The following is a 26,062-nucleotide window of genomic DNA, read 5'->3' as shown; positions in this document are numbered from 1 at the left end:
AGTCACCCATAACACAAACAAAAAAACAAGTGAGAAATTACCATTTCACCCTAGTATATCTTGGTGAGTTGGTATTTCTGTTGGATTATTTAATGGAACACAGGTGAGGGACTGTTATAAAGAACATGGACAACTTAAGGACAATTCCATCACTAATGAAAATTAACTCTACCATCAACTATTGAATGCCCACACATTCTTGCAGAAGGGCTAAATGTCAGGAGTCCATTATCCCACTCCATGAAAGAAATGAACCCAATCTTGTGGGGGTCTCCTTGGAGGAATTACTGCTGCTGACAGTGTAAGAAGGCCAGAGCCAGGTCATGCCCAGAGGCCAGCATTCCACAACAACCTACCGAGACCAGAAGGAAACAGCAGGGACAGTTTGGTGAAAAGGATGGGAATTTGGGTTTGACTTCACAGAGTGCATTTTTTCCAAGGTGGCAGGCTAGTGGGTCCAAGTGAAGTCCTACTTTGTATGGAAAGTGGGTAAGGGGGAAAAATGCTGAGTGTTTTCTCTGCCCTGTGTACACTAGGCTGAGCCTATTAACTTGAGTCAGAATCATGCGTGGGATGCCTGTGGCGAGCAGAGAAGAATCACAAAGAAGCAGGTATGTCACCTTTGGCAGAGATTAACTTTTTTTTATTTAAGAATTGCTCCCACCTTTTATTTTCTTTGGCATCAAATTGCCCTATAACATAAAACTGACTTTCATAAAATATCAGTAAATTTGAAATGCCAGATGGAGACCTTTGTCTTGGCAGTTTTGAGTTGTTCTTTCCATTTTCCCAGCACAGAATGAATGCTTATCTTGTCAGTTTATGCTCTATTGTATGGAGGTTCTGTTCTGTGTAAACGAATGTCAGTCAATTGAGAATAAATTGATTTCCATCTCCAAGGATAGACTATCCCCTGTGTAAGCACAGACTTTCCATGAATGTGTCATTTACCTTTGATTGCTGACCTTGGCCTTCTATATTGATTGTAACATATACATATCCATGCTTCCAGTCATGAGATGTGAACAGTCCCTGCTCACTATTTTCTTACCCAAGGCCTTTTCTACATTACACTCTTTATATCTGAATAACTCCCCAATTTTTGCAGCTCAAATCCTGTGGAATACATGTCAATTTACGTCAATTTCAGGGAGTAGCCAGGTGAACAGTTAAAGGTGGTAAGGAAGAAAGGAATGGGAAAGCATTGAATATCGGCCTCAGATAGAAGAACGGAGCCTTCAGGTGCCATTAGGTAAAATGAGTCTGTGCTCTTCTTGCCCCCTGCAGAGGCCGTTACAGTCCCTTCTGGAGGCCAGAACTGCCATGCTGGCTTTCCTTTTGTGAGCACCTGTGACTGGGGTCTCTTTTTATTTCCTGTGAGCTTCTGTTCACCGTGCAAGAGAGGGAACAAGAGTAAATCTATGATCCCAAAGCTCTTCCCCCTCTAAAGAGTAAAATGATTGTGTGAGCATGTTCTCTCCACTGTATCATTTGGTGATTTGTTAACATAAAATATTAGAACTCACAGTCGCCAAAATCTTACCCCTATCCTACTGAAGGAAACACTAGACAATATATCTGAACAGCTGGCATCACTCACTAGAAGGGTTGACTGTAAGAATTTCTATTCTTGAAATCCAGCTACATGTTTATTCAGAGTGCTGTGTTTTAAAATGTACGTTTTCTATAATGAGTGCTTTACCATTTAACAGTATTACCCTACCTACACACAAGGTAATCATAACTAACCACTAGAAAGTAGGGGTTGTCTAAACCCAAGGGAGTACAACCACCCAACAGAATACTATATAGCTATGAAAAGGGAAAAGGTTTGCATAGAATAATGGGTCAGTTATGGATCATATTTTAAGTCATATTGCCATAGCACATTGCATCTTATTGGATAGGAATGAAGAGGAAGTTGCTAGAAGCTTAATTCAGCTGGAGAGCTGATGGACCAGGTCTTAGGGTGGGATGCTCATTCCCTCCCCTTTGGTTTTCTCATGAGTGGTGTGTTTAGGTGTTTCTGGGAGCACAGTTGTGCATGCCTGCATGTGACCTGACTCATTCTCAGTCATCCTCTGCAGTGTTTTTCAAGGCAGCAAGGCAGGGTCTCTTAATGAAACCCCCAGCTCACCAACCAGTTTGGCTATTCAGCCAACCCCAGGGATTCCCTGTCCCAGCCTTCCCAGCCCGGGCCCCTATACCATCTGGCATTTATGTGGATTCTAGAGATCTGACCTCTGGCCCAAACACTTGCCCCGACACGGACAGCGCTTTAACCTCCGAGCCATCTGCATCCTGCAGCCCACATGCCACCTGCTCACCCCCCTTAGCTGTTTTCTCTCCTGAAGGAGCCTCCCTGAATTCTCAGGACCATCTCACTGTGGGGAGCGGTAGAGTGTTGGGGATGGAACACCAGTGGGAATGGACCCAGGTAGACGAAGTCACCTTGCGGTGTGTCCTCGGGGTTTAGCAGTACCTTCAGGGGGCCTCAGCCCTTGTCCTCTGGAAACGGAGAGGCAGGAACAGAAACATGAGTGAGTGCGACTCTTCCCGCTGCAGCTCTCACTGAGGTCTGCTCTTCTCACTGAGCCTATCCGGTCCAGGTGGACAGAGTCTCTATAAACCCCTCAGGGGAGCCTTTTCCATTACTGAGGGACTAGGAAGTCACACAGGGTTCCTAACCAACAGCTGAACCTCTCAGAAAAAAGCCAGTCAGTCACCATATATCTGCTTATTTTAATAAAACACAGAGTAGGTAAATCATAAATAAGTGAGGTCAGTGAATGGAGGCCAGTGCCAAGGGAGGGGCTGACTGGACAGTAGGAGGGGCGGCCGTGCCTGGCAGCCTCTGGCTGAGGAGAGGCTTCTCTAAGGAGTTCCATTTGTTTAATTTGACCTTTATAAACAGAAAATTTTATCCATTTTGAAAAAAAAACAAATCAAGAAAGAGAAGAAACAGAGGTAAAATAGATGATAAATGATAAATACAGAAAATATACCATGATATTTCAGATGAATAACATGGCATGGTGAGGAGGAACCAAGTAATTTTAAAGACAAATTTCTTCATGATGTCTCACTAGTCAGAGTAAATGGAAAAGTAGGTTTAGCTAGTAGTTTGGGTCTGTCCCCCCCACTCCCACCCCGCCACGCCATGATTAGAGCCAAATTTCTCTCCAGAGATTTAAGGGGAGATGTCTAAAAAAGTTCTCCAGTGGTTTACTATATCCTGCTCTCCCATGAACTTAGGTTGCCATAGAGACCGACATTTTCCTGAGTCATGTGTCTCCACTTCTGACTTGTAGGAAGGTCTGGCAGCGATGACATCCACAGGGCAATCAGCCTGAGTGCTCACCTGTGAGGTGCTTGGCTTTGTCCTGTTTGTTTCCTGAGATGATCACGTGACACTGAAAACACCAGGGCTTCTGAGAAAGTGGTAGATTATGGGGTCAGGGCAGGGAAAACACACTCACCCCAAGATCCTGGATCCAGCGCCAAAATACATAATGGAATTTATAATGAAGAGATTACGCCAAAGGAAACAGGAATCCATGTATCCATACCAAGAGTATAACATGGTTCAATGGCTCCTCACCTTCATGCAATTCCAGACACAGGAGGAAGATCCATGTGGAAAATCTCAATTTGCCAGTTGTCCCATGAATGACAGACTTGGACATGGATCATCAGTGGCTAGTAAAACCACTGAGCAGCTGATTTATTAAAACAGGATATTGTGGAAATGTAATTGTCTGCCTAGAAGATATCTACTCATAATAAAAGGGAAAATGGCCAGGCAGGGTGGGATATGCTTGTAATTCCAGCACTCAAGAAGCTAAGACACAAACTCAAGGCTAGCATGGGCTACATAGTAAACCCCCTGACTGTGAGAAAAAGGGAAGAAGGGAGGAAAAAGAGGAAGGAAGGAAGGAAGGAAGGAAGGAAGGAAGGAAGGAAGGAAGGAAGGAAGGAAGGAAGGAAGGAAGGAAGGAAGGAAGCAGAGAGAGACCACCTCAGCTAAATGGTCAGAGTTGAAATGTTGGGACAAATCAGTGTTATGCATTTCTTGAGGAAATATCAAACTCTTATTTGAGGGATACTGCTCCCAATCGTGGGCTTGTACCCTACAGGAAACCTCGTCATCATAAAGAGGCAATAAGGATCGTGTTCAGACCACAGGGCACTGAAAGGACACACACCCAGATGTGGTTGTGGGTGGGGCTTTGGGCTACCATGGGAACTGGTGATGTAAATTGTATCTATCAGGCAGGTTCAGCCCCTGTCTGCTAGCCATGTATATCCCTAGATTGTTGGAAACACAGCCCAACAAACTTCCCGACGACAGCATCACACCCCAGTGTCAGAAGGCTAGATACCCTTGACTGGTACAATTCACAGATAAAAATCTAATTTAATGAAGCAGATAATGGAATTTTATCAGTGTTCCTTGTCTTCAATAGCAGTATCATAAGGAGATTGTTCTTAGGTACAGAAATTAAATTTATGAGCAGCATTCCATTGGTCTACCTGGTTATGAACTGGATTTCTCACTGCATACACCTGAGTGTGCTCACAGACCGCCTTCTGTCTTCAGTGTGTGTAACAAGCGGGACGCTTCTGCATTTGTACTCTGCTACAGCAGCTCTCTGTACATTGTTTCCTCTCCTTAGCCACTTGAAATTATTTAAGAACGGTGATACTCATGTAGGAAAGATTTCATGTGGCTGAAATTTCTAGAAAGAAGAGTCGAAATTTCCTCTGGAACGTGACCTCCCTTTCTAGTGTTCTGGGGTGAGTGACTCTGAATTCTATTCTCTCCCATGTTTATTTCCAAATGTCGGAGCCTCTTCCAGGTTGCAGTGTGGCCAGCAGAGCATCCGACCTCTTGGTGGGCCTTCTGACAGGGCTTGCTTTGTTCCTGAACCTCTAGAAGTAGTGATGCTCTCCAGGTTTCTCCAGTTCCGTCCCCACTGTGATAACGTCCATCCATGCTGCCAGAGGGCCACCTCAATCCTAACAGTTCCTGTTAGGATGTTGACTTCTTTATTTCCAGGGATGGCCATGGTGTCTTTTTCTCATGTACACTTAGGATTTATTTTTCTTTCTTATGCTTGTATTCCCACTGCCTGTCTCTGTGTATTTTAACGTGGAAGATGTCTCATGCAGAATTTTATTTGAAATCTAGGGAAGACTGAGGACAGTAACCAAGTTTGATACTTCTCATTATTCCAGCTTCTAGCTGAATATCCTCAGACTGTTAGGTTCTTGTTGCAACTTCTGTGTGGTGAAAGACTTCAGGTTTGTTGTTTTGTTTTTGTTTTTAATCAATATTGGATAGTACGCCCTTGACTTCAGCATCCATTTCTCAGCCAAGCCAGGGAAACCAGTGTGTAAAGGTACCTTGTTCTCTGACAGGTACCCCAGATAGCCCAAACCACCAGGGTCAGTGCAGCTCTCACAGATGTGCCTCCTGGGGCAGAAGCAGGCATAGAAGTGTGCAGGCTGGGTTAGATGGATGAAGAGCAGCTCTCCTGGACATAGAACTGTCAGGTGTGTTTTCCTGTATGTTACTTTATGGTGCCGTATATATTTTTCTCTTATTTATGGACTTGTGCAACTTTCGAGAATTTACTAGAATTTTCACAGGAAACTTTACAGTTCTAACTTCCTACCTCCCTTCAAAGCAAACTCAAATTTTTGGTCTTAGACAATCCAGTTATGCCTCATTTCCCTTTGTAATTTTTTTCAGTTGAACTTCATTTTTCATTTTAGCATCTTGCCTAAGTGTGAGGCATCTTATAAATACTCCCTCACGACATCTGAAAAGGCATCCACAGCTCTAATTTCCACACTTGGGCTATGTATGAAAAAGCCTTCCACTCAGCTATCTCAGAGCAACACATAAATAGAGCACCTGGTACTTCATGATGGATATTGGGTCTGGTTTTTTAAAAGGTATTCAAAATTTAGTGTTTGTGGAATGAGGTTATTATAGAGAACTCTGGATAGCTGTAAATCCAAATTGATTTGGACCATCTTGCATGCCTCTGGGAGATACTAAGCCATTTTCCCCTCTCCTCCCCCCACCCCCTTCCAGTATCGTATCGTTAAGGTAATAATGTTGTCTGCCAGAATTTGTTGTGATGAGCAGATGGATCACTAATATTTTGCTGATTGATTTCTCACTCAGTTCTGCTATAAAACTTAATTGATGACTCTGTCATCCACAGTTTAAGTGGCACCTATTAGTGCAGGCTCAGAAAGCCTGCAGAAGGAACTCTTGCCCATTAAGCCTGGCTTTTCATTAGTGATTTCCACTTTCATTTCATTTGCATTATCATTTCTTTTTCATTTCTACTACATTTGGAAAGTATATTTCATTTCTTGGAGTCTAGTGACAAATTTTCCTTATAAACATGTGTCTTGCTATAAAATGACCCCAGGGATTCGGAGGTTCTTGCAGTCACTTTGATTTCTTGTCTAGTGAGTGCATGCTAGTATGCCTGTGGATACCATCATTACTGTTGCTGTTATTAGTGACTATTGTAGAAAGAAGGTAGAAATGCTGTGGACTCTTTGTATCGAGGTGAACCTCTTTCTTCATGCTGTTTCAACGTGGCCACTTGCTATGCCATACTCTACCAGTGACATCTCAAATTTAACAAATTCTTCATCACACACAGAGAAATGAATAAGAGCAACATGGCTTCTCAAAGTTAAAATGGTTTTCTTTAAATGTCTATTTTCTACTGTGTCCCTAAGTATGTTCAGTGTTTGGATAGTATCTGAGGAGTATGCTTCCCATTTATAAGTTCAAGAATAATAACTGTTTTTCATATCAGATAACCAAGAAGCCGAAATTAACCTGGGATGGCCTTGCAAGAGCGTGACGTGTCTGGCCCTTGAGACTGATGCTCGAGAGTTGGAACTGAGCCCACATGAGTGCAGAAGCCCTAGTGGAGCCGCCAGGACAGAGCACAGGAGCATGAGCATCAGGAGAGGCAGGAGGATGGCTGGCATGGGGTGGGATGCACCATCAGGCTAGCCCACATGACATTGGTCTTACACTCCACAATGGGAAGTCAGTTTGTGTTCCCCAAGAGGGTGGACAACCAGATGGGGAGTATTGTAGCTTGGTCTAAGTTGTTGAGTGTTGAATTAGGTTTGTGTTGTTGAAAGATTCATTTTCCAGGAAGCATCAACTTACAGAGCAGGATTTTTTTTTTCTGATCTGTTTTGCACATCTCAATGGAGATGGTGCATTCAGCTTAGTCCTTGCATTTCTGGAGTGACTACCTGGTGTCTGGAAACAATGCTGAGTGCTTATAGGAAAGCAGGAGGTAGAGACATTAGACAGAGTGAAATCATGCCAACAGATATGTGGAAGTTACTTTAAAGATTTGGAAGTAAAATCCCAGACAAGCACTTGCTGCATCCAGTGGGACAGCTTTGCCTAGATGTGGTGGTCACGCTGGTAATCTCAACACGTGTGAAATGGAGACAGGAAGATCAGGAGTTCAAGATCATCCTTGGCCTCATAGCAAGTTCAAGCCTGCCTGGGCTAGAGGAGATTCTGTCTTAAAACATAAATTAAACAACAAAAACAAAACAAAATAGCTATGTTTTAATATAACTTCCTAGATTTAATTCAGTTTAGTGGTGTGGTGGTTTAAAAGAAAATGCTCCCAAAGGGAGTGGCACTATTAGATGTGACTTGTTGGAGTAGGTGTGGCCTTGTTAGAGGAAGTGTGTCACTGGGGGGGGGGGGGGCTTTGAGGTCTGCTTTGCTCAAGTTACACTCAGTGTGGTAGGCAGTTCACTCCCTGTTGCCTGCAGATCAAGATGTAGAACTCTCAGCTCCTTCTCCAGCACCATGTCTACCTGCGTGCCACCATGTCCCAGCTTGATGAAAACTGTAAATCATCCCAACTAAATATTTTCCTTTATAAGCGTTGCCGTGGTCATGGTGTCTTTTTACAGCAATAGAACCCCTAACTAAGACAAGCGGTATCAATGTCAGAATAAAATGTGAGTAGATAGCCATTGTTTTCATTTCTTTATAGGGCTTTAAAGTACTTCAGTTGTGGACACATGTATGGGATTCAGTCAATTTAGCAAAAAGAAGTAATATATTCTTTCTCTCTCCTGTCTTCTAACCCATGTCTAGCTCCAGTGTTTGAAGTTCGCTTTTCCTCCTGAGGTCAAACTTGATATGCTGGCAAAGCCCTTGCCGTTCTGTACCTCAACTGCTCTAAAGCTGAGGAGGAAAAGGAAAATGAGCGTGAGGGGCTTTGATCTGAGTGCAGCCTTTCTTCTCTCATCCAGGAGAGAGCTGGGCAGGGCAGGAGGCTGCACTGTGCACATACGGGCCAGGAAGCAAGTATTCCATATCTGATTCTCCCTCTTCCATCCCCCAACAACAGAGAAAGGGGGTGAGGCAGGCACAGCGCTTCTGTGAGAATTTCCTTGAACTGTTCAGCTCAGGTTCTTATTTTGCTTAAAGAAAGTGGCAACGGGTCGATTGTATGCCTTGTGACACACTGCGGCATATCAGCATATACCCAGCCTTGCTGGGCATCAGGCCATTGTCCTTATTTTCTGAAGAATGTTTTCAGAATTCCCAGTTACATTGCTCCTAGCCATTCCCATTTGTTATCAATCAGGCATCAAATGCAAACCAACCCCATACTGCTCATGTTAGAGACCCTCTTTGGAATATTTGACATCCCTTGCTGTCTACTTTATGTAACTCTTTTCACTAACTCTGTGACTTTGTACATTTTTTATCCATGCATTGTCAGTGTGAAGAGAGTCTCACTATGTCACCCAGGCTGGTCTCTACCTCATGGTCCTTCTGCTTTGGGACATCACTAGGTTAACAGCACCACCATAACCCACTGCTTTATGACTTTACTGTAGCTGTTTATTTAACAAGAAAGTCTAAACTATCCTTTTATTTGTTAGGGGGGATTTGCTGTGGGATGTTAATGTATGTCTTGTGGGAGCCCTTCTTGGGTTCCTTGTGGCGTTACCCAGCAGGTTTGCATAGAGGATGATTAGGACCATGGGCCTGAGTGCAGGTGTCTGAGATGGTCTGCACTTGGCTGTACTGGGGGATGGTCTGTATGTCAAGTTGCTTTGATTGGTCAATAAATAAAACCTGATTGGTCGTGGCTGGGCAGGAAGTGTAGGCGGGACTAATAGGGAGGAGAAATAAAAGAACAGGAAGGCAGAAGGAGACGCTGCCAGCCACTGCCAGGACAAGCAGCATGTGAAGATGCTGGTAAGCCACGAGCCGCGTGGCAAGGTATAGATTTGTAGAAATGTGTTACTTTAAGATATAGGAACAGTTAACAGGAGGCCTGCCACGGCCATACAGTTTGTAAGCAATATAAGTCTCTGTGTTTGCTTGGTTGGGTCTGAGCGGCTGTGGGACTGGCGGGTGACAGAGATTTGTCCTGACTGTGGGCAAGGCAGGAAAACTCTAGCTACAGGGATTTATCCTATAATTTCAAAAGCTACCACCCTGAGTTTGATTTCATGTTTGTTTAATTCCTCTTCCATGCAGATCTTCTACATGGAACAAATGATACACTCTTACAGAAAAGAAAATAAATGAGCTTAGTCGTGTGTAAAGTAATACCAGTGTAAATAGAACGTCACCATCTTCAACATTTACTAAGGTTTGATTTAGCTCAGTGAGCCCAACATCAGGAGCATTGGCATACAACCCGTGTTCTAGGCATAATCATGCAAAAGTCTGAAATCCAACTCCCTGGGTGACCCTGAGCAGAGGACCTGCAGGATGTCGAGTGCCTTCCCAGGTGGCTTCCAGGTGCTGCTTGCTCCAATAGCTCTGTGGTTTCAATGTTGTTTCTATCACTGCAAAAATGTGCAACAGGGGCAGCGTATAGCTGAGTGGGGGAAGAAGGAAGGATATCTGTCAATATTATATTCTTTGAAAGTATCCTAACAGCACTCTAAAACAATCCCTGATAAGTTCAAAAGCATCCTGTAATTTATACTCTTATTCCCAAACTAATCACTGAATTAGCAACAACAAAAACGGTAACTGGAAAGCCAGGAAGGAAGATAACATGTTGTTAATGCAAAAATAACAGAAAACATATAAAAGAAAAAATGATATATTGGACAAATGGAAAATAAGTAATAAAATATCAATCTAAATCAAAATGTATAGATAATTGCAGTGAATGTAAATTATCTAGACAATCAAATCAAGTAGGACCTAGCCCAAATAATAGAGGCAGGGAAAAGATACAAAATAATAATATCAGAAGAAAGGGGGCTATCACTACATGTCTGTGGACATCACAATGATAACAGGGATAACTGAACAGCTCTATGTCTAGTACATTGATAACCTAGATGAAATGTAATAATTACTGAAAGAACTGCCTGCTAAAATTCACAAAAGAAAAGGCAGATCCTTTGAGTATGCTTACATCTATGGAGGATTTGGCATACATGGAAAGTAAGTTTTCAAAAAAGAAAACATCCTTGATCAATTCTGCCAGCCACATAGGGATACCATGTTACCATCCATCTACAGTCTCTTTCCGATGGTGGGATCTAAGAGAAGGCTACCAGCAGATTCTACAATGTCAGAATCACCTGAATACGAAAGTCAGACAACGCCTTTACAAGCAATAATTTAGAAAGAAAGCACCTACAGACCAAAATTTCTCTTGAATACTGTAAAAAGCCTCAGCCTTAAAGTAAATTCTCAAACGAAACCCAACAATATGTTAAAACAGTAAGGCACAGCTAACTGGACTTTTTCCCATGTATGCAAGGTTATTCAAGTTTTAAAATCAGCCAGTACAATCCATCAATGAACAAATTTATGAAAACTACATCTGATGTCAGAAGGTATGGTAAAAGAGCTGACAAAAAATCTAATATATATATATATATATATATATATATATATTATAAATCTAATATATATTATATAATATATAATAATATATATTATTATATATATTATGTATACACACACACACACACACACACACACACACAGCTGTTAGCAGACCAAGAGTGGGAACTTCCTTAACTTTGTGAAGATGTCTAAGGAAATAGACATGAATAGATGACATCATAGTTAATGGTAAGAAGCTAGACATGGCCTCACCATCATGGGGAGCAAACATGAGGGTCTTTTCTCACTGTACATCATAGCACACGTGGGAAGACAATCAGAGAGAAGGCATACCTTTTGGAAAAATGAAGCAAAACTGTCATTGTTCATAGATGCCATGGCTATGTAGATAGAAAATGCATAAGACTGAAAAACCATAGCTGGTATTATAGCTAGGTTTCAGAATATAAAGTTAGTATGACAAAGTCAATCTCTTTCCTGCATGGATCAATGAATGAGAGAAACTTGAATTTAACTGGAAATATTTATGTAAGCAATCCCCAAATGAAACATGTGAGACCACATCTAACAATAGCTATACAAAATCAGTGTGAGAAAAGTGTTGAGAGAAGTAAAACTGGATGAATGAATATCCGTAGCTATGGATGAGATGATTCAGTATTACCAAAATGACTGTTACGCCCAACTTGATCTAGAGATTAAAATGTGACCACACTCAAACTCCCAGTGAGCTAACCTATAAATATTGGGAAACTTACTCTGGAGTTTCTCTGAAGGAGCAAATAACTCAAACTACAAAAAAAGAACTAAGTCAGTGACAGAAACCACACAATTTGAAGACTTGCTCTAAAGCTGTACTAATCAAAAGTGTGAAAACAGCAAAAGGAATAAAGGAATTGTGGGGGTTTAAACAGAGTAATAGTAAACTCCTAGTCACCAATTGTACATCAGGGTTGCATTAAGGGAAGAAATCCAAGTATTCCCCTTGGTGTCATTTAACAAGGGTGAGCCCAGAGTTGAATTCTCTACTTCCCTTTCCTTCTGTCTTCTGTTGTTACTGTCTGTCTGTTGCATGACTTTGAATGTGTGCCTCCTGAAGGCTGTCTTATGACTGCCCCCATCCCTGACCCCGTGTCTGTCCCTGTGTGTCTGCACTGTGTGTCTTTCTGAGTCTCTGTGTGTGTCTCCCTAACTAAGGGCTTTGCTCTTTCTTTTATTGAACAGCACAGAAAGCAGCACATAGGGAAGGAATGAAGGATACTTTGCAGAAATCTTTAACAGAATTTTACAAGAGATTTAGTCACAACCTCCAACTGGCCCCCAGCTGACCCAGATAGCAAATAGTATTATAAACATCATTGTTTACCAAGCAATATCTCTATATTGCATTCAATATTTATGGTGGATATTCATTTTCTAAGACTGCTTTTAGCCTATTTGCTGTTTCCAGAGAGTGATTATCCGAACACACATGCAAATGCACATGAATTACTTTCAGATGAAGGACATGGGAGAGTACATAATTTAAGATTACAGCTATGCATTAGTTTAGGTTGTAAATGTTGATTACATTGGGAATCCAAGATAACTAAGGTGGTTGTTACATTGTTCTCTTAAAGGCAAGTTAAACAAACAGCTGAGTCCATAGTGGGGTTACAGCATTAAATCTTAAGTGACAACAAGATGTATTTTTAACTCTGGCTGTGAGGTCCAGAAAAGTTCCAATCTCTTAGAATGTAAGAGATATGTCATACTCTCTCATCACTACAAGGAATACTTCAGTAAAATGGAGCAGAGATCCTAGAACAAACCTGCAAATAGTTAAAGGGCCTTTGACAAATGGGCCAAGACAACACTGACATTTTGACATTCAAGTCAAAAACAACCAACCAAATGAAGAACTTGACACACATCTTACAAGTTTATGCAGAAGTTAAAGTCAAAGTAATTATAGTCCTAGGTAGAGTGCAAAATGTAGAACTCCGAAAACGGAACATTGGGGGAAATCTCAGTGACTTTGGGCAAGGCAGGGACACTTTAGATACATCAAAGGTATCACCTATGAAAGAAAAAAAAATGATAAGCTAGACTTCCTTAAAACAAAAAACAACAACAAACTATTTTCTGTGAAGGACACCATGAAGCAAATGAAAAGACAAGCCAGACTATGAAAAACATTTGCAAAGTACATATGTGATAAATGGTTACCCAAAATTTTATATTTCGGCAATTAAAAAAATTAATAGTAAGAAAACAAACAAGTTGTTTTTAAATGAAAAAAAAAAAAAGACCTAGACAGACCTCTCACAGAGAATTCACACTGTTCAAATACAGACATGAACAGAAGCTGAACATCTTCGGGGAGGGGTGATAAATTAAATGAAGATGCTGCTACACACCCTCTGAGCAGACAACAGTCAGAACATGGGTACCAGCAAGTGCTAGGAGAATGTGCAGTGGTGGCAGCTCTCATTGGTGGCTGTATTTGTCGAGCACAAAATGGTCCAGCCACTCTGGAGGACAGCCTGGCATCCTCCTCCGTGTGGACACCATGTTCTTTGTCTACCTGTGTGTGGATTTCTAGAGGAGCCTTTTTGTAATTTCCAAGACCTGGGAGTTATCAAGATGTCTTTCAGTAGGAGAATGGACAAATAAGTAGGGAACATTGGAACAATGGACAGGATGACTCAGTACTTAATAAAGAAGTGGTAAATGAGCCATCAGCCTGTGTGAAGGAATCTAAAATGTGTATTACTGAGGAAAACAAGCCAATCTGAAAACACTGCATACTTACTATGTGGCTTTCTGGAGAAGAAAAAATAATAGAGTGACTAAAATGTTCATTGGTTGTCAAGAGATTGGAGAGAGAGGGTGTCGAGGATTTTTAAGACAGGGAAGCTATTCTCTAAGTTATTTTAGTGGTGGGTATATGTCATTATATATTTGTTCAAACTCTTAGAACACTGAGCATGAACCACAGTGTAAACTCTGGATTTTGGATGACAACATATCAATGCTGCCTTATGAACTGTCACAAAAGTATAATGTTCCATTGTATAATGTTAGTGGTACAGGAGTCTGTGCACATTATATGGAGGCAGGTTATATAGGGGAGCTCTCTGTACCTTTCACTTAATTTTCCTGGGAATATACAACTGCTCTAATAATAAAAGCCACTGAAAAAATTAAATAACAGGTCTGAAGCTGCCTTGCCCATTAGAGACAGAGCTGGGGGACAGGGGCAAAAAAAATTACACAGTCAATGATATTGATAATTCAAAATTTAAACAAGGTGAAAAAAATTAGACAAAATAGTATATCATATGTGGTTTGTATATTAAACCCTAGAAAATGTAACTTATGGCTGATGGAAGCAGGAAAGTGATTCCTGGGTGATGATACGGGGTAGATGTGGAAGGGGCAGAATACAGGGAGAATTCAAGCAAACTGAGGTTCATAGGTCAGGTGTTCAGTGTCTAGGTTTGGGTGGTGGACACATGCATGTGTGTCTTGGTAATATAGAACCCATAGACAATGAAGTCCAGTGGGCACATGAGCACAGGCTGTGTTAACTTCCTGATATGAATTACAACAATGTCCCTCCCCCAGCTTCTTTGTGGGTTTTTTCTTCATTCACACTATCGCTTCTTTGCTATTACTTGTGGGATGTGATAGCTCACTACAGCAAAGATATGAAGGAGTTAATAGGAAAACTGAGATGTGGGCAGGGTGTGTGTGTGTGTGTGTGTGTGTGTGTGTGTGTGTGTGTGTTGGAAGTGTTAGGAATCCCTCTTCACTTTTTTTTAAAATCCACCGAGAATCTGCATATCTTTCTCCCAACACTTTTGTGTTAGGAGCTCAAAATAAAATAAGATGTTTTACATTCTCAAAGGCAAAAAGAATGATTGTGGTATTGTGAGAAAAATTGCCTAAGCATGGATTCCAATCCATACTGCTCTTCTTTGGAAGCACCGGCTGACACCATCAATCACTTACTTCCATTGCATGATTTCCCAGAAGATCCCATTTTTGCTTAGGCATTTTGAGGGGGATGAAATACCCTGGAAATTGGTCCTTTGATAAATTTGCACTGCATTTATTTACAAAGTGATTGGATTTGTCCTGCACTCTCTTTTATTTGGGGACCTTCCTGGAGCCCAGCACAGGCATTTGAACATTCTCTCGTTGAACGTATGACTAAGTGATGGCTGTTAAGTCTGCAATCCCGGCAGGGCAGGGCAGCTTAGCTAAGGAAGCAAGCCTGAGCAGAAAGGTCCAACCAGAATGCACAGCTGCATCTCACCCACAGCTCGCTCTGCTGACACTGGCGGCTTCAGTCGTCCTTAGCCATCAGACAGCCATAGCCATTTGGGCAAACACATAAATGTATCCTTATGTGCAAATATTTGGAGGTTTTCACATGTGCAGCTAACATATTGTCCTTGTTTCATAGAAGAAGTTTATAGAATACTATGAAACCATGCTTTGGGTTTGTTAGGAGGCACAGTCAAATGAAGAATTTCGAGTCAGCCCTCATGCAGAAATAGAGACTTGCGACACATACCTTGTCAGTATGCACAAGGAGTCAAGGCTGTTAAGAAAGCAGAGAACAGCAAGCTCTGGTCTTGCTCACCCACAGGTTATGACAAAGTGCTGTGAGAAGAGAGCAGCTTCCTCATCCCATCTAAACCAGTGGGACTTGTGCTTCCCCAATCCTCATAAAGAAAAATAAGACAAAATTACAGGTTTAAAAGGCTTTAGAATCACCATATAAATGTCCATTTCCATGTTATTTTAATGTAATATATGTGTTTCTGGGATCCTCCTTTATTGTTATATATAATTTTCTGTCAGCCCTATTACTTTCACAGGGTTATAAAGGTCATCAAAGCTCATCATTGCCTGGCACCTGTGTGTTTTAGGACACGAGCCTGGCCAACTATGAACAGGCATTTGGCCATCTTTGCACAGATGGGCCTAGAGATAGCCAGCCAAGTCATGATATAGTCTTTCAGTACCAGGTGTTGGTGATGAAAAATAAATGTTTACAACCAAAAAATATTGACAACTCTGTCCAAAGTCAGTTTACATATATAAATTTTGGTGTTGGAATGCTATTTATGTTGGTAATAGAAGCCTAAATACACTCTGGTCTTCAGAAAAAGAGGTAGATTTGTGTAAATAGGGTGAGGAAGTGGCTGTCTTGAAGAGACAAAATAGCTAATGGGAAACTAATCTACCCAGAACGTCCTGGGCGACCGAGGGAGCCACCTTATTGGGAAGTATTTTGAAAGACCATCCTTCATTTCTTGCCTATGTGGCCAGGAATGAGTTAAATAACTACAGGAAAGAAACTTCTTGTTCATATTATTAAGCCCCAAGTCAGAGTGGCACAGAGGCCCCTCCCAAAATCTGCCAGTGGTGAACTACATCCAGTCAGGCTGTTGAATAACTGAGCTAATGCTCCCAGCAGTCCAGGATGTCATGACAGAACCCAGATCCCTGGTTTCCTGCTCTCTCTACTCCAAGTGACCATGAAACTGTTTCCTAGGCTTCTATTGCAGTGTGGAAACTTTTAGAAAGTTTTCAGCAGCCATTCTAATTAACGAGTACATAGATCTGCATCTGTAATTACATTAACACCACCTAATGCAAGGCGTTAACAAAACAGAGCGTATTTGGGAACTAGTATGGTTGCCTGAATCTCAGTTTATTATATATATCTTATGTGTACTCACTGGAATTAAATCAAAGCTCACTCTTTCGTATGCACAAAGGTAGAACAGGTTGTCAAGATTTCTGGGTCACTGTAGGTGTGAGCTAGCACTGATGGGAGTCTAGTGTCAGTGGGGCATATTCTGTGGTTGGGTTGTCTTTGGCCTGACTTCCTCTTGAATCATAATGGTTTAGATAATTTTACTGTGTTCACTATATACAATTACCTACCATGTCCCAGCACATTTTATAACCCAACTGTTAACAGATCCTCCAGGATAATGTTTGACATACACGATCCCAAGCAAAGCACATTTTGTGGGAGGTTGTTTTTCCTACTTCTAATTTTCACTTCAAACATACCATCTAATGCCACGTTGTCAAGTAGGAAAATGTGAGTTTTGGAGTAGTGGTTAGATTAAACAGCTGTCTTAGGTCATAAGAAATCTGAAAGATTTGCTCTTGAAGTGTCCATAGTCCTTCATATAATTGTCTGTGCATTACTTACATCAGGTACATAAATTTCATCATTATGAGAAGCTATAAACCAGAATGAAGAAATACGCTCTGTCAGCCAGCATTCATTACTGTGACCAGATACTTAAGAAAAAGGCAGTTTAAGGAAAGTTAGATCCATTTTTGCTCCTGGTTCCAGACATCTCAGTCCAACACCAGACAAGGTAGAACATGATGCTGGTGATCAGGGCTTAACAAAGTAGCTAGGACATGGAGAAAATGATGGGATGAGGATAGCTTGGCCACAGTGACCTCCATTTTCCAATGCTTCCCAATATGCCATCACATTGAGAGTCTATGATGGTTCCCAAACCTTTAACTAACAGGAGCCTTTTGGGAACTTTGTATATCAAACCATAACAGATGGGAAAATTACTAAGTGTGAGGAACTGTTAAAAGTTATTCTTTTCAATTCATCAATGACATTTTGACAAATCAGCCAAAACTGAATGAATGAATGAATGAATGAATAAAGTGCATATGCACTGTTGGCTTGAGGACGCATGTAGGGACGTTTCATTTAGACAGGCTTGGGTTGGTGTTTGATATGGCAAGCCAGGCAGGCAGTGGGGGTGTACAGTACAGCACAGGCCTCTGCTTTCCAAAGGAGGCATCAATCATCCTGGGCATTAGTTGCATCACCCAACTTTTTAAAAAACACTCACATCTAGGGGTATATACCTCAATCACAGAGAGTTTTCCAAGCATGTGGGGGGTCCTAGGTTCAATCCCCAGGGGACTGAAAAACAGAATCCAAGGTAACCAGCCACAGGGTGCTCCAGCATGAAGGCACCTGCCCTGAGAAGCCAGGCATTTTTCCTGATGTAATCTCTGGTCACTTGGCTCAGTCTTCTGTCATTTTCCTAGTGAATTACTCTTTTTTGTCAACCGTTGAGTGTAGAGTGTGCACAAGCTCTCTGAGGCTGTGGCATCCTTTCACCTCTCTTTCCCTCTTGTCCTGACCAGACCCAGTGCTTGTGTGGAGCTTGGGAGATGGGATTCCCTCCGTGACCTCAGCAGAGGTCATGCTCAGGTGGAGCTGGGTTCCCCTGGCTTGGCACAGACTGTGTCTCTTGGTGGCTTTTGTTTTGCTGTGGGCATTAGTGTCAGCTGCCTTTCCCTGAATCCTAAGAGGCGCTGAGTTCCTTTAAACAATGCAAATAAAAAGAAATGCATTAAGAAAATAAATCGATAGTTTTTTTCTTCCATTTTTTTCTCTCCTAAAATGATTAATCTGATTTTTTTCCTGTGAATTGTTCCAGAAAATGTTCTATACACATTAGAAAAATCTATACGTGTGAGGGTGTTTTAATTTTTTAAAAAGTACCATTTCCTGTTGCACCCTAACACTTCCCCTGGCAATAGCAGCCCTGGGAATCTTCCCAGATCAATGCGTGCCGCGAGCATGCTTCCTCACTGTAACAGATACACAGCCGTCCACCCCACACTGCCGGGCACAGCCCTCCCTTGCTGCTTTCCTCTTTAGCACCACAAATTCCGCTGAAGGTCTGTACACAGTGTATTAACCACCAGCACGGCTGTCTTGTTACTATGAATCATACTAAAACAGCATGAGCATTTCAAGTTTTACCTACACTGTTAGATTACTTTTCAGAGAGATGGGAGTGTGTCCCCTCTCTCGTCCAGTGCTCTCATGAAAGCACAGTCATGAAGCTGGGCTTCTTTTTGATAACTACCTGTGTGAAAATACTGCAGCGTGGTTGCATTTATTAGCTGGAGTCAGGAAACTGAAGCATATTTTCAGGTGGTTAGATCTTCATGTTTTGTCTTCTTGGACTTATCATCTCACATTCCTTGGTATCGATTTGGATGGTTTTCTATTTCTTAAATTAATTGGCAATATTTTTTGCAAAGGGGCATATGGACTATATATTCTGTAAACATTTTGCCTTTTTCCATTGCAGGATTTAAAAAATATTTTTTATGTATTCTTTGAGATTATCTTACATGCATGCAATGTATTTTAATCATACGCACATCATTTTGGGTGGGTTTTGTCACAAGGTAGAGTTATATGGGAAAAGGAACTGAGACAGTGCCTTCATCAGATCGGCCTCTGGGCATTTTCTTGATTAATGATTGTTATAGGAGGTCTCAGCCCACTATGGGCAGCACCACCTCTGGGCAGATGGCCCTGGGTTGTATCACAAAGCAGGCTGACCAGGGCAGTAGTCAGCGCTCTGCTTCAGTTCCTGCTGCCAGCTTCCTACCTGAGTTTCTGCTCCGACTTCCCTCCATGGTGAATGTAAACTGGGAAGTGAAATAAACCCTTCCCTCCCCAAGCTGCTTTTGTTCATGGTCGCTGTTATAGCAACAGGAACCTAACTAGACACAGCCTCTTACTCTCCCAACTCCTCTCTGAACCCTCCCCTCTACACAACCATACATCTCCCTCCCAACTTCGTGTCCACTGTATCGAAAACACTAAACGGATCCATATACAGCTGTAGCAGGAATCTTAAATGGTCTTATTAATAAAATCAAACCCGGGGCCAGTTGTTGGGGTGAAATGCTGGATGGTCAGAGAGACAGAACAAGCCACAGCTAACCTCACCTGGCCAACTTCTCAGCTAATCTTGTTTCCTCAGACTGGAAGCCTCTGTGTCCTCATATCAAATGGTTCTCAGCTGAACTGTGCTGCTCCAAGCCTAAAAGCTTGACCAGCCAAATGCTTAACCAGCCAAATGCTTCTAGTTCCTGGTCCTCACGCCTTATATATCCTTCTGCCTTCTACCACCACTCCCTGGGATTAAAGGCTCGCTATCTGGGATTAAAGGCATGAGTCACCATGCTTGGCTGTATCCTTGAACAGATGGATTTCTGCCTCTGGAATGCTAGGATTAAAGGCGTGGGCTACCACTGCCTATCCTAAGCATCTAGTGGCTTTTCTATTCTCTGACCCCAGATAAGTTTATTAGGGCACACAATATTTTGGGGAACATAATACCGCCACATTTAGCCCACTGGATCCCTTTAGCTTTTCCCATATACACATGGGTGTGAGGTCATCTACTGGCAAGAGGTCAACCGACCAGAGACAACACTCAGAAAGAAACAGAATCTTTCTCCCCTGACAGCCATCTGTTATCAGTAGCTCCTAGGCTAGGGGTAAAGACTCCTGCCCCACCCATCCCTGCTGGAATGCTGACTGGTTGATGCTGTGCAGGCAGTCACAGGGCTGTGAGTTACAGGAATAACAGTCCTTCACTTCCAGAGGACACTGTTTCTCCCCAGCCCTCTCCAGCCTTTGGCTCCTACAATATTCCTGTCACCTTTTTCTCAATGTCCTTGAGCCTCAAGGGGAGGCAGTGCAATATTACTGTCCCTTTTGTGGCTGAGAACCCCACAAACACCCATTCTCTCTGTGCTTTGGCCGATCATGAGCCTGTGTTAACCACTTTCGAATGTGCTGCCAAACTTTGAGAAGTACAAACTATTTGCCCTTATGTTAGACATTTGCTCAGTTTACATCTGTGCACAGCTCTCCCATCACCCTCCTCACGAGTTTATGTAGACTGCTACCTGTCTCTTTTATCTAGGGTTATTTGTTTTTTATTAAACCTTGTGGTATATCTTTTAATATTTAAGTCATCTGTAATTTTGTACGATGATAAGTGGCCAGACCATTCACTATAGTTGCTGGCTCTCCCTTGCATCCAATCACTTGTTGCTAACCTCCCTTTATCCTATAACTGGAAAGCTCCAGGTCATATTGTAAGTTCACAGAGACTGACAGGAGTGTTTTCCCCCTCTGTTCTGTTCCATTAACTCATTCGCACACTTTTATGTAAACTCTGAATTTCCTTCCTGCCCTGTCATAGCATTATTATAAGCTCCGTTGCCTGTTGGGGTGTTGCCCTGGCACTCATTAGTTCTTTAAGCTCTTGTAAATGCTCATGCATGCTCTTCACATATGTTTCTATTTTTAAATCTTGGCGTTTAATCTCCATTTCCCTCTCTTCTGGATCCTGAGTGTATGCTGAAGAGAACACTTTGTGCAGGGGACACCCTGGGTCTCCAATGTGACTTGCATCAAAATCCTACACAAATGTGAGGGCAGAGATTGAGGTCATGGTAACTCCATATCTTCACAGCACTTTGCTTCTTCATCTGCTCATCTTGGTTTTAAAATTCTTGTCATAAAACTTTTGCCTTTACTCTTAAATATTAAACATTAGCATTTATGGGTTTTGTCTATATTATAAATGAGTTTTTTCTATTCCATTTCTAACTGGACATTTTGGGGAAAATCAATTTTTACTAGAGAGTTTACATCCAGCTGCTTAAATTTTTTCATTAATTTTCATAACTTTTCATTGAGTCCTTGGGTCTTTCAGCTATAACATGATGTCATCTGGAAATGAAGATAAATTTGTCCTATTTTTAACACAAATGAAATGTATTGTTTTCTTATTCAGTAATGGATAATACCATGACTAGTGACATTCTTTTTCAAAGCCTGGCTATTCTGACTTTGTGAGAACCGACATTTTCAGATTCCTGGTTGCTTTGGTTACCTCTTCCTGTGAGGGGAAGCCACAGTGTCTTCTGCTGTGGCTTGTGTTGGGGATACCCCAAAACTGCCTTTGTCTGGATGCTCCTTCTGCTAGCTCCCCTCCTCCTCTGTGTGTGTTCATACCGGTGTCCTCACTCCCACGGTCACAACTCTGAGCTCTGCCCTCACCATTTCCACTCTATTAATAGGTCTTCTCTGCAGTCACTCTTGTCTGCTTTCGTTTGCTTTGTTTTTTAGTTTTTAACTGAATTTTTAAAATTCATTAATTATATATTTTTTAATTTTATAAATATTTTTATTTTATAATTAATTTAATTTTACATAACAGCCATGGATTCCCCTGTCCTCTCTCCTCCCAATCCCCAGCCTCTCACCTCTCCCCTTCCCCCTCTCCCGTCCACTCCCCATTCCCACCTTCTCCAAGGCAAGGTCTCCCCTGGGAAGTCAGCCCAGCCTGGTAGATTCGGTTGAGGCAGGTCCAATACCCTTCTCCCTGCACAAGGCTGAGCAAAGTATCTCAGCATAGGCACTAGGCTCCAAATGCTGGCTCATGCACCAAGGACAGGTCCTGGTCCCACTGCCTGAGGGCCTCCTAAACAGTTCAAGCTCATCAACTGTCTCACTTATCTAGAGGGCCTAGTCCAGTTCCATGGGGGCTCCTCAGCTATTGGTTCATAGTTCATGTGTTTCCGCTAGTTTGGCTATTTGTCCATGTGCTTTTTCTAATCATGGTCTTGATATCTCTTGCTCATCGAATCCCTCTTCTCTCTTGCTGATTGGACTCCTGGAGGTCCACCTGGGGCTCGGCCATGGATCTCTGCATCCACTTCCATCAGACACTAGATGAGAGCTATATCATGACATTTAGGGTGTTCAGTCATCCAATCACCAGAGCAGGTCAGCTCAGGAGGAATCTTTGTGGGTTTCTGGGGACTTCTCTAGCACTCTGCTTCTTCCTATTCCCACGGGGTCTTCATTTATCATGGTATCTCTTTCCTTGTTCTCCCACTCTGTTCCTGATCCAGCTGGGACCTCCCTGTGTCTTTCTTAGGGTCCTCTTTACTAGGTAGCCTCCCTGGAGTTGTGAGTTGCAATCTGGTTATCCTTTGCTTTATATCTAGTATCTACTTATGAGTGAGTACATACCATGTTTGTCTTTCTGAGTCTGGGTTACCTCACTCAGGATGATATTTTCTAGTTCCATCCATTTACCTGCAAACCTCATCATGTCATTGTTTTTCTCTGCTGAGTAGTACTCCATTGTGTATATGTACCACATTTTATTTATCCATTCTTCAGTTGAAGGGCATCTAGGTTCTTTCAAGGTTCTGGCTATATATTCTTGAATTATGTCTCAACCTGATTGACACATTTTGTTTTAACCCCGTTATGTTTCCTGACAAGTTCCCTTTATATAAAAACAAAAGCAGCCCCTCCAAGAGCAAATGCTGACCCCCAAGCACCCCAGCCATCCACATTGTACTCCACCTCTGTCAGCAGAATGGGGAGAAATAGGCAGCCCTCTGGGCAAGAGCATGAGTCTGTCTAGGAGACACCTCCCAGATGCTGCTCACCATCCCATAACTATGGCAGCCATGGTCAGGACAGAGTGCTACCTACTCTCATTTGCCCGTCAGCCATTACTTTGTTGTGTTTGGTGTAGACACCTCTGCTCCTGAACTCTACGGTGGCTTAGAGTTGAGGTTGTCCACGTTTGCCTAGCATGGGATGTAATTCTCAAGCTTCTAGGAGAGTCAGAGACATTCAAATTCAGCAGCCACCCCTATGGACAATAAACCAATTTTCTTCTCGTTTATCTTATTTGAAAAAAAAACAAGTGGTATTAATCAAGAAGATGCTAAAATTTACCCAGCCAATGGAAAATGAATATCTATATGTAAATATATAAGCACACACACACACATGGTATATAAATACAATGGCTAGTTCAGACTTTAATTTGTCTCCTTGGAGTTGGTCACACTAGCATTTAAAAAAAATCCCATTCATTGTAATGTTTACGTCCCAGTTTTATTGATCTTAGCATTCCTGGATGTGGATCATTCACAGGTAAACTTAGAAATTACTCCTTCCTGTTTTTCTTTTCTAACGAAGAAATAAAGTTGATCTGGAGAATGAGAAAAGGATAGTAGTAGATAACGCACTTGCCCATGCTGGCTTTCCTCTTGAGTGGAATGTTTATAGCTGAGTGCACTGCCTGCAATAAAGAAAACAGGAATAAAAAAGAACTTTAAATTCTACTTGCCAGAGAAACAAGGACTTTTGAGGGGAAAAAAGTTTAGATTGCAAGTCTAGAGTCGTTTAAAATCTTTTAAAGCTAGGGTATTTTTTTACTGCTCAATATTTCTCATTGCTTGTAGCCAAAAACAAGTCATTTTTTGTGAATTGTTGCTACTAAAAGGTATGTTTCTCTTTCACTTTCTGTGCCTAGATTAAACACCATTATACCATGGCCTCTATTCCCAGCCTCTGCAATAGCAGAATGACAGCATCATTGTGCTCCCACTGTGTCAGAAGGGGGCTGATTTCCAAATAGGAGCAGGGGGTTTCAGTAGTACAAGAGAAGTCAAGGAAAAGATTGCAGGTAGCCTTGGACAGCCCCAGAACAGAATCACCCTCCCAATCAGTTTCTTGCCTCTAGAATAGTCTTCCTCATTCTTCACACCAGTTAGACCAGCCCATTTCTCCCTACCCCTTAGATATGTGGAAAGCACAGATGCTGTGCAGCCATAAGGAGGCTATGCCATCCTGTCCTTTGCTCTCAGTTCCACAAACATAGAGCAGACGTCACTACTCCAGAATAAGCGCCTTGAGCATCCCAGATGGAAATAAGTAGCACCCAGTTCTGCAAGACCTAGGAACTTCTCCTTTGCCAAGGGCACTGAAGGGCTAGTGAGACAGCGGCCTGAAGAACACCCAAGAGTTGAAAAGACAGAATAGGTAGAGAAAGTGAAGTACAACAGACTCTGTTGAAGGCTAGGGTCTCGTAGCTGGCCTAAGAAGGGTAGACAGAACAGGAAGATGTTGTGGCAGAAGTATCAGAAGGCTTCTAAGACCTTGCTCAAGGCTAGCATGCTTGTTCTAAATGATTACTGAGAACGCAACATGATTAAACAGCTCCTTAGCATCATCTGCCATTGTTGATTAGAATAATGGGTTTTTTCCTTTTGCACTTTAGAAATAAATATGAAATAACTGCCAACTTCTAGAGACTGCCTGGAGAATACTCAGGCTATAACTCATCCAGGGAGGGTGAGTCATAGTAAATTTTCAAAATTATGACCTGTCTTGTCAGTTCTTGCAAATTATTAGCAGCTCACGGATACTTGTTTATATACCCTCTCCTAGAGGTCAAATCCTGTGACAAAATGGAAAATCCGTGGTAGGAAATTACAAATGGAAATACTCTGTTTTAACACTCAAAATAGTTTAGCATCATATTTTATTTATAGAGAACAAGAGCTGGACAGTGTCTGGCTAAATGCGAGACAGCAAAGGTCATAGATGCTATTGTATTCCTGCAGGCTGATGTGTTATTAGAGCACGTGAAACCTTTAGCTTCTAAAGGAGATCAAGAACAGCACAGATCACGGATGTTGTCTCTCACGGTCTGAAAGGAGAGATATGCTGGGTGTATAGGCTGAGCTGAGGACAGTAAGAGTCTCTCTCTTGTCAAGACCAGTAGCAATCTCCAACATTTCAGGACAGGAATGGACATCCAGGGAAGTTGGTTCCATGCTGGAGCAACTGACTACCAAATTGAATCAACTCTTGGATAGGAAGAAAGGCTGCTGAATTGTAGGAAATTAAGATTCTTATTCCCCTGAGATGAGAAATGACTCCTGGTGTTCACTCTCCATCACTAGACAAGATACTGAGATACTGAGAAGGGAAAATGGCTTACCTTGGCTCATGGTTCCTGAGGTCCCAGCCCAAGACCAGTCATTAGGGAGTGCTGGGTGGAACTCTTCTGTTCACCTCATAACCAGGATACAAAGGAGGGAAAAAAGGAAGCATCAGGACAACCAATATCAGGGACTTAAAGACTTCCCACTGGACCCAGGGCTGTTTCTGAACGGTTTACAGTGTGGGTTTGGGGGAACACATAGCATCCAAGTACCCCACACGTGGCAGTTATGGACCCCAGCAAAGTTCTTACTCACCTTTGCTCCTCTAGCTGCTTCTCTTCTTCCCTTCTTGGTGAGCCCTGAGTTAAGGGCCCAAGTCCAGTATTCCCTGGGAACAAAGCTGTCTCCCATCCTGCCCTGAGGACCCATCCGTCCCTCTGCACAGCTCAGCGCCAAGCATCTGCATGGCCTTCCCTGTGCTTCCATTAGAGCAAATGTTGATCAGGTATCTTT

General features: G+C 42.2%; 1 protein-coding gene across 5 annotated transcripts in view; it reads left to right on the top strand.

Moving 5' to 3' along the window:
• Prkn (parkin RBR E3 ubiquitin protein ligase) overlaps window positions 1-26,062 on the top strand; it is a 1,203,648-nt gene that overhangs the window by 632,592 nt on the left and 544,994 nt on the right. For 2 of the 5 annotated variants that reach the window (XM_076552881.1, XM_076552880.1), the window contains exon 6: window positions 537-611. The exons of the other annotated variants lie outside the window; for them this stretch is intronic. In XM_076552881.1, coding sequence (XP_076408996.1) covers window positions 537-611 — 75 coding nt within the window. The remainder of the gene's footprint in view (window positions 1-536; window positions 612-26,062) is intronic. 5 annotated transcript variants of the gene reach the window in all.

This window comes from Peromyscus maniculatus, chromosome 16 (genome assembly GCF_049852395.1).
Source record: "Peromyscus maniculatus bairdii isolate BWxNUB_F1_BW_parent chromosome 16, HU_Pman_BW_mat_3.1, whole genome shotgun sequence".
Lineage (NCBI taxonomy): Eukaryota > Metazoa > Chordata > Mammalia > Rodentia > Cricetidae > Peromyscus > Peromyscus maniculatus.
Note: the sequence above shows the minus strand (reverse complement) of the source record. Positions and strands in the feature narration are given on the sequence as shown.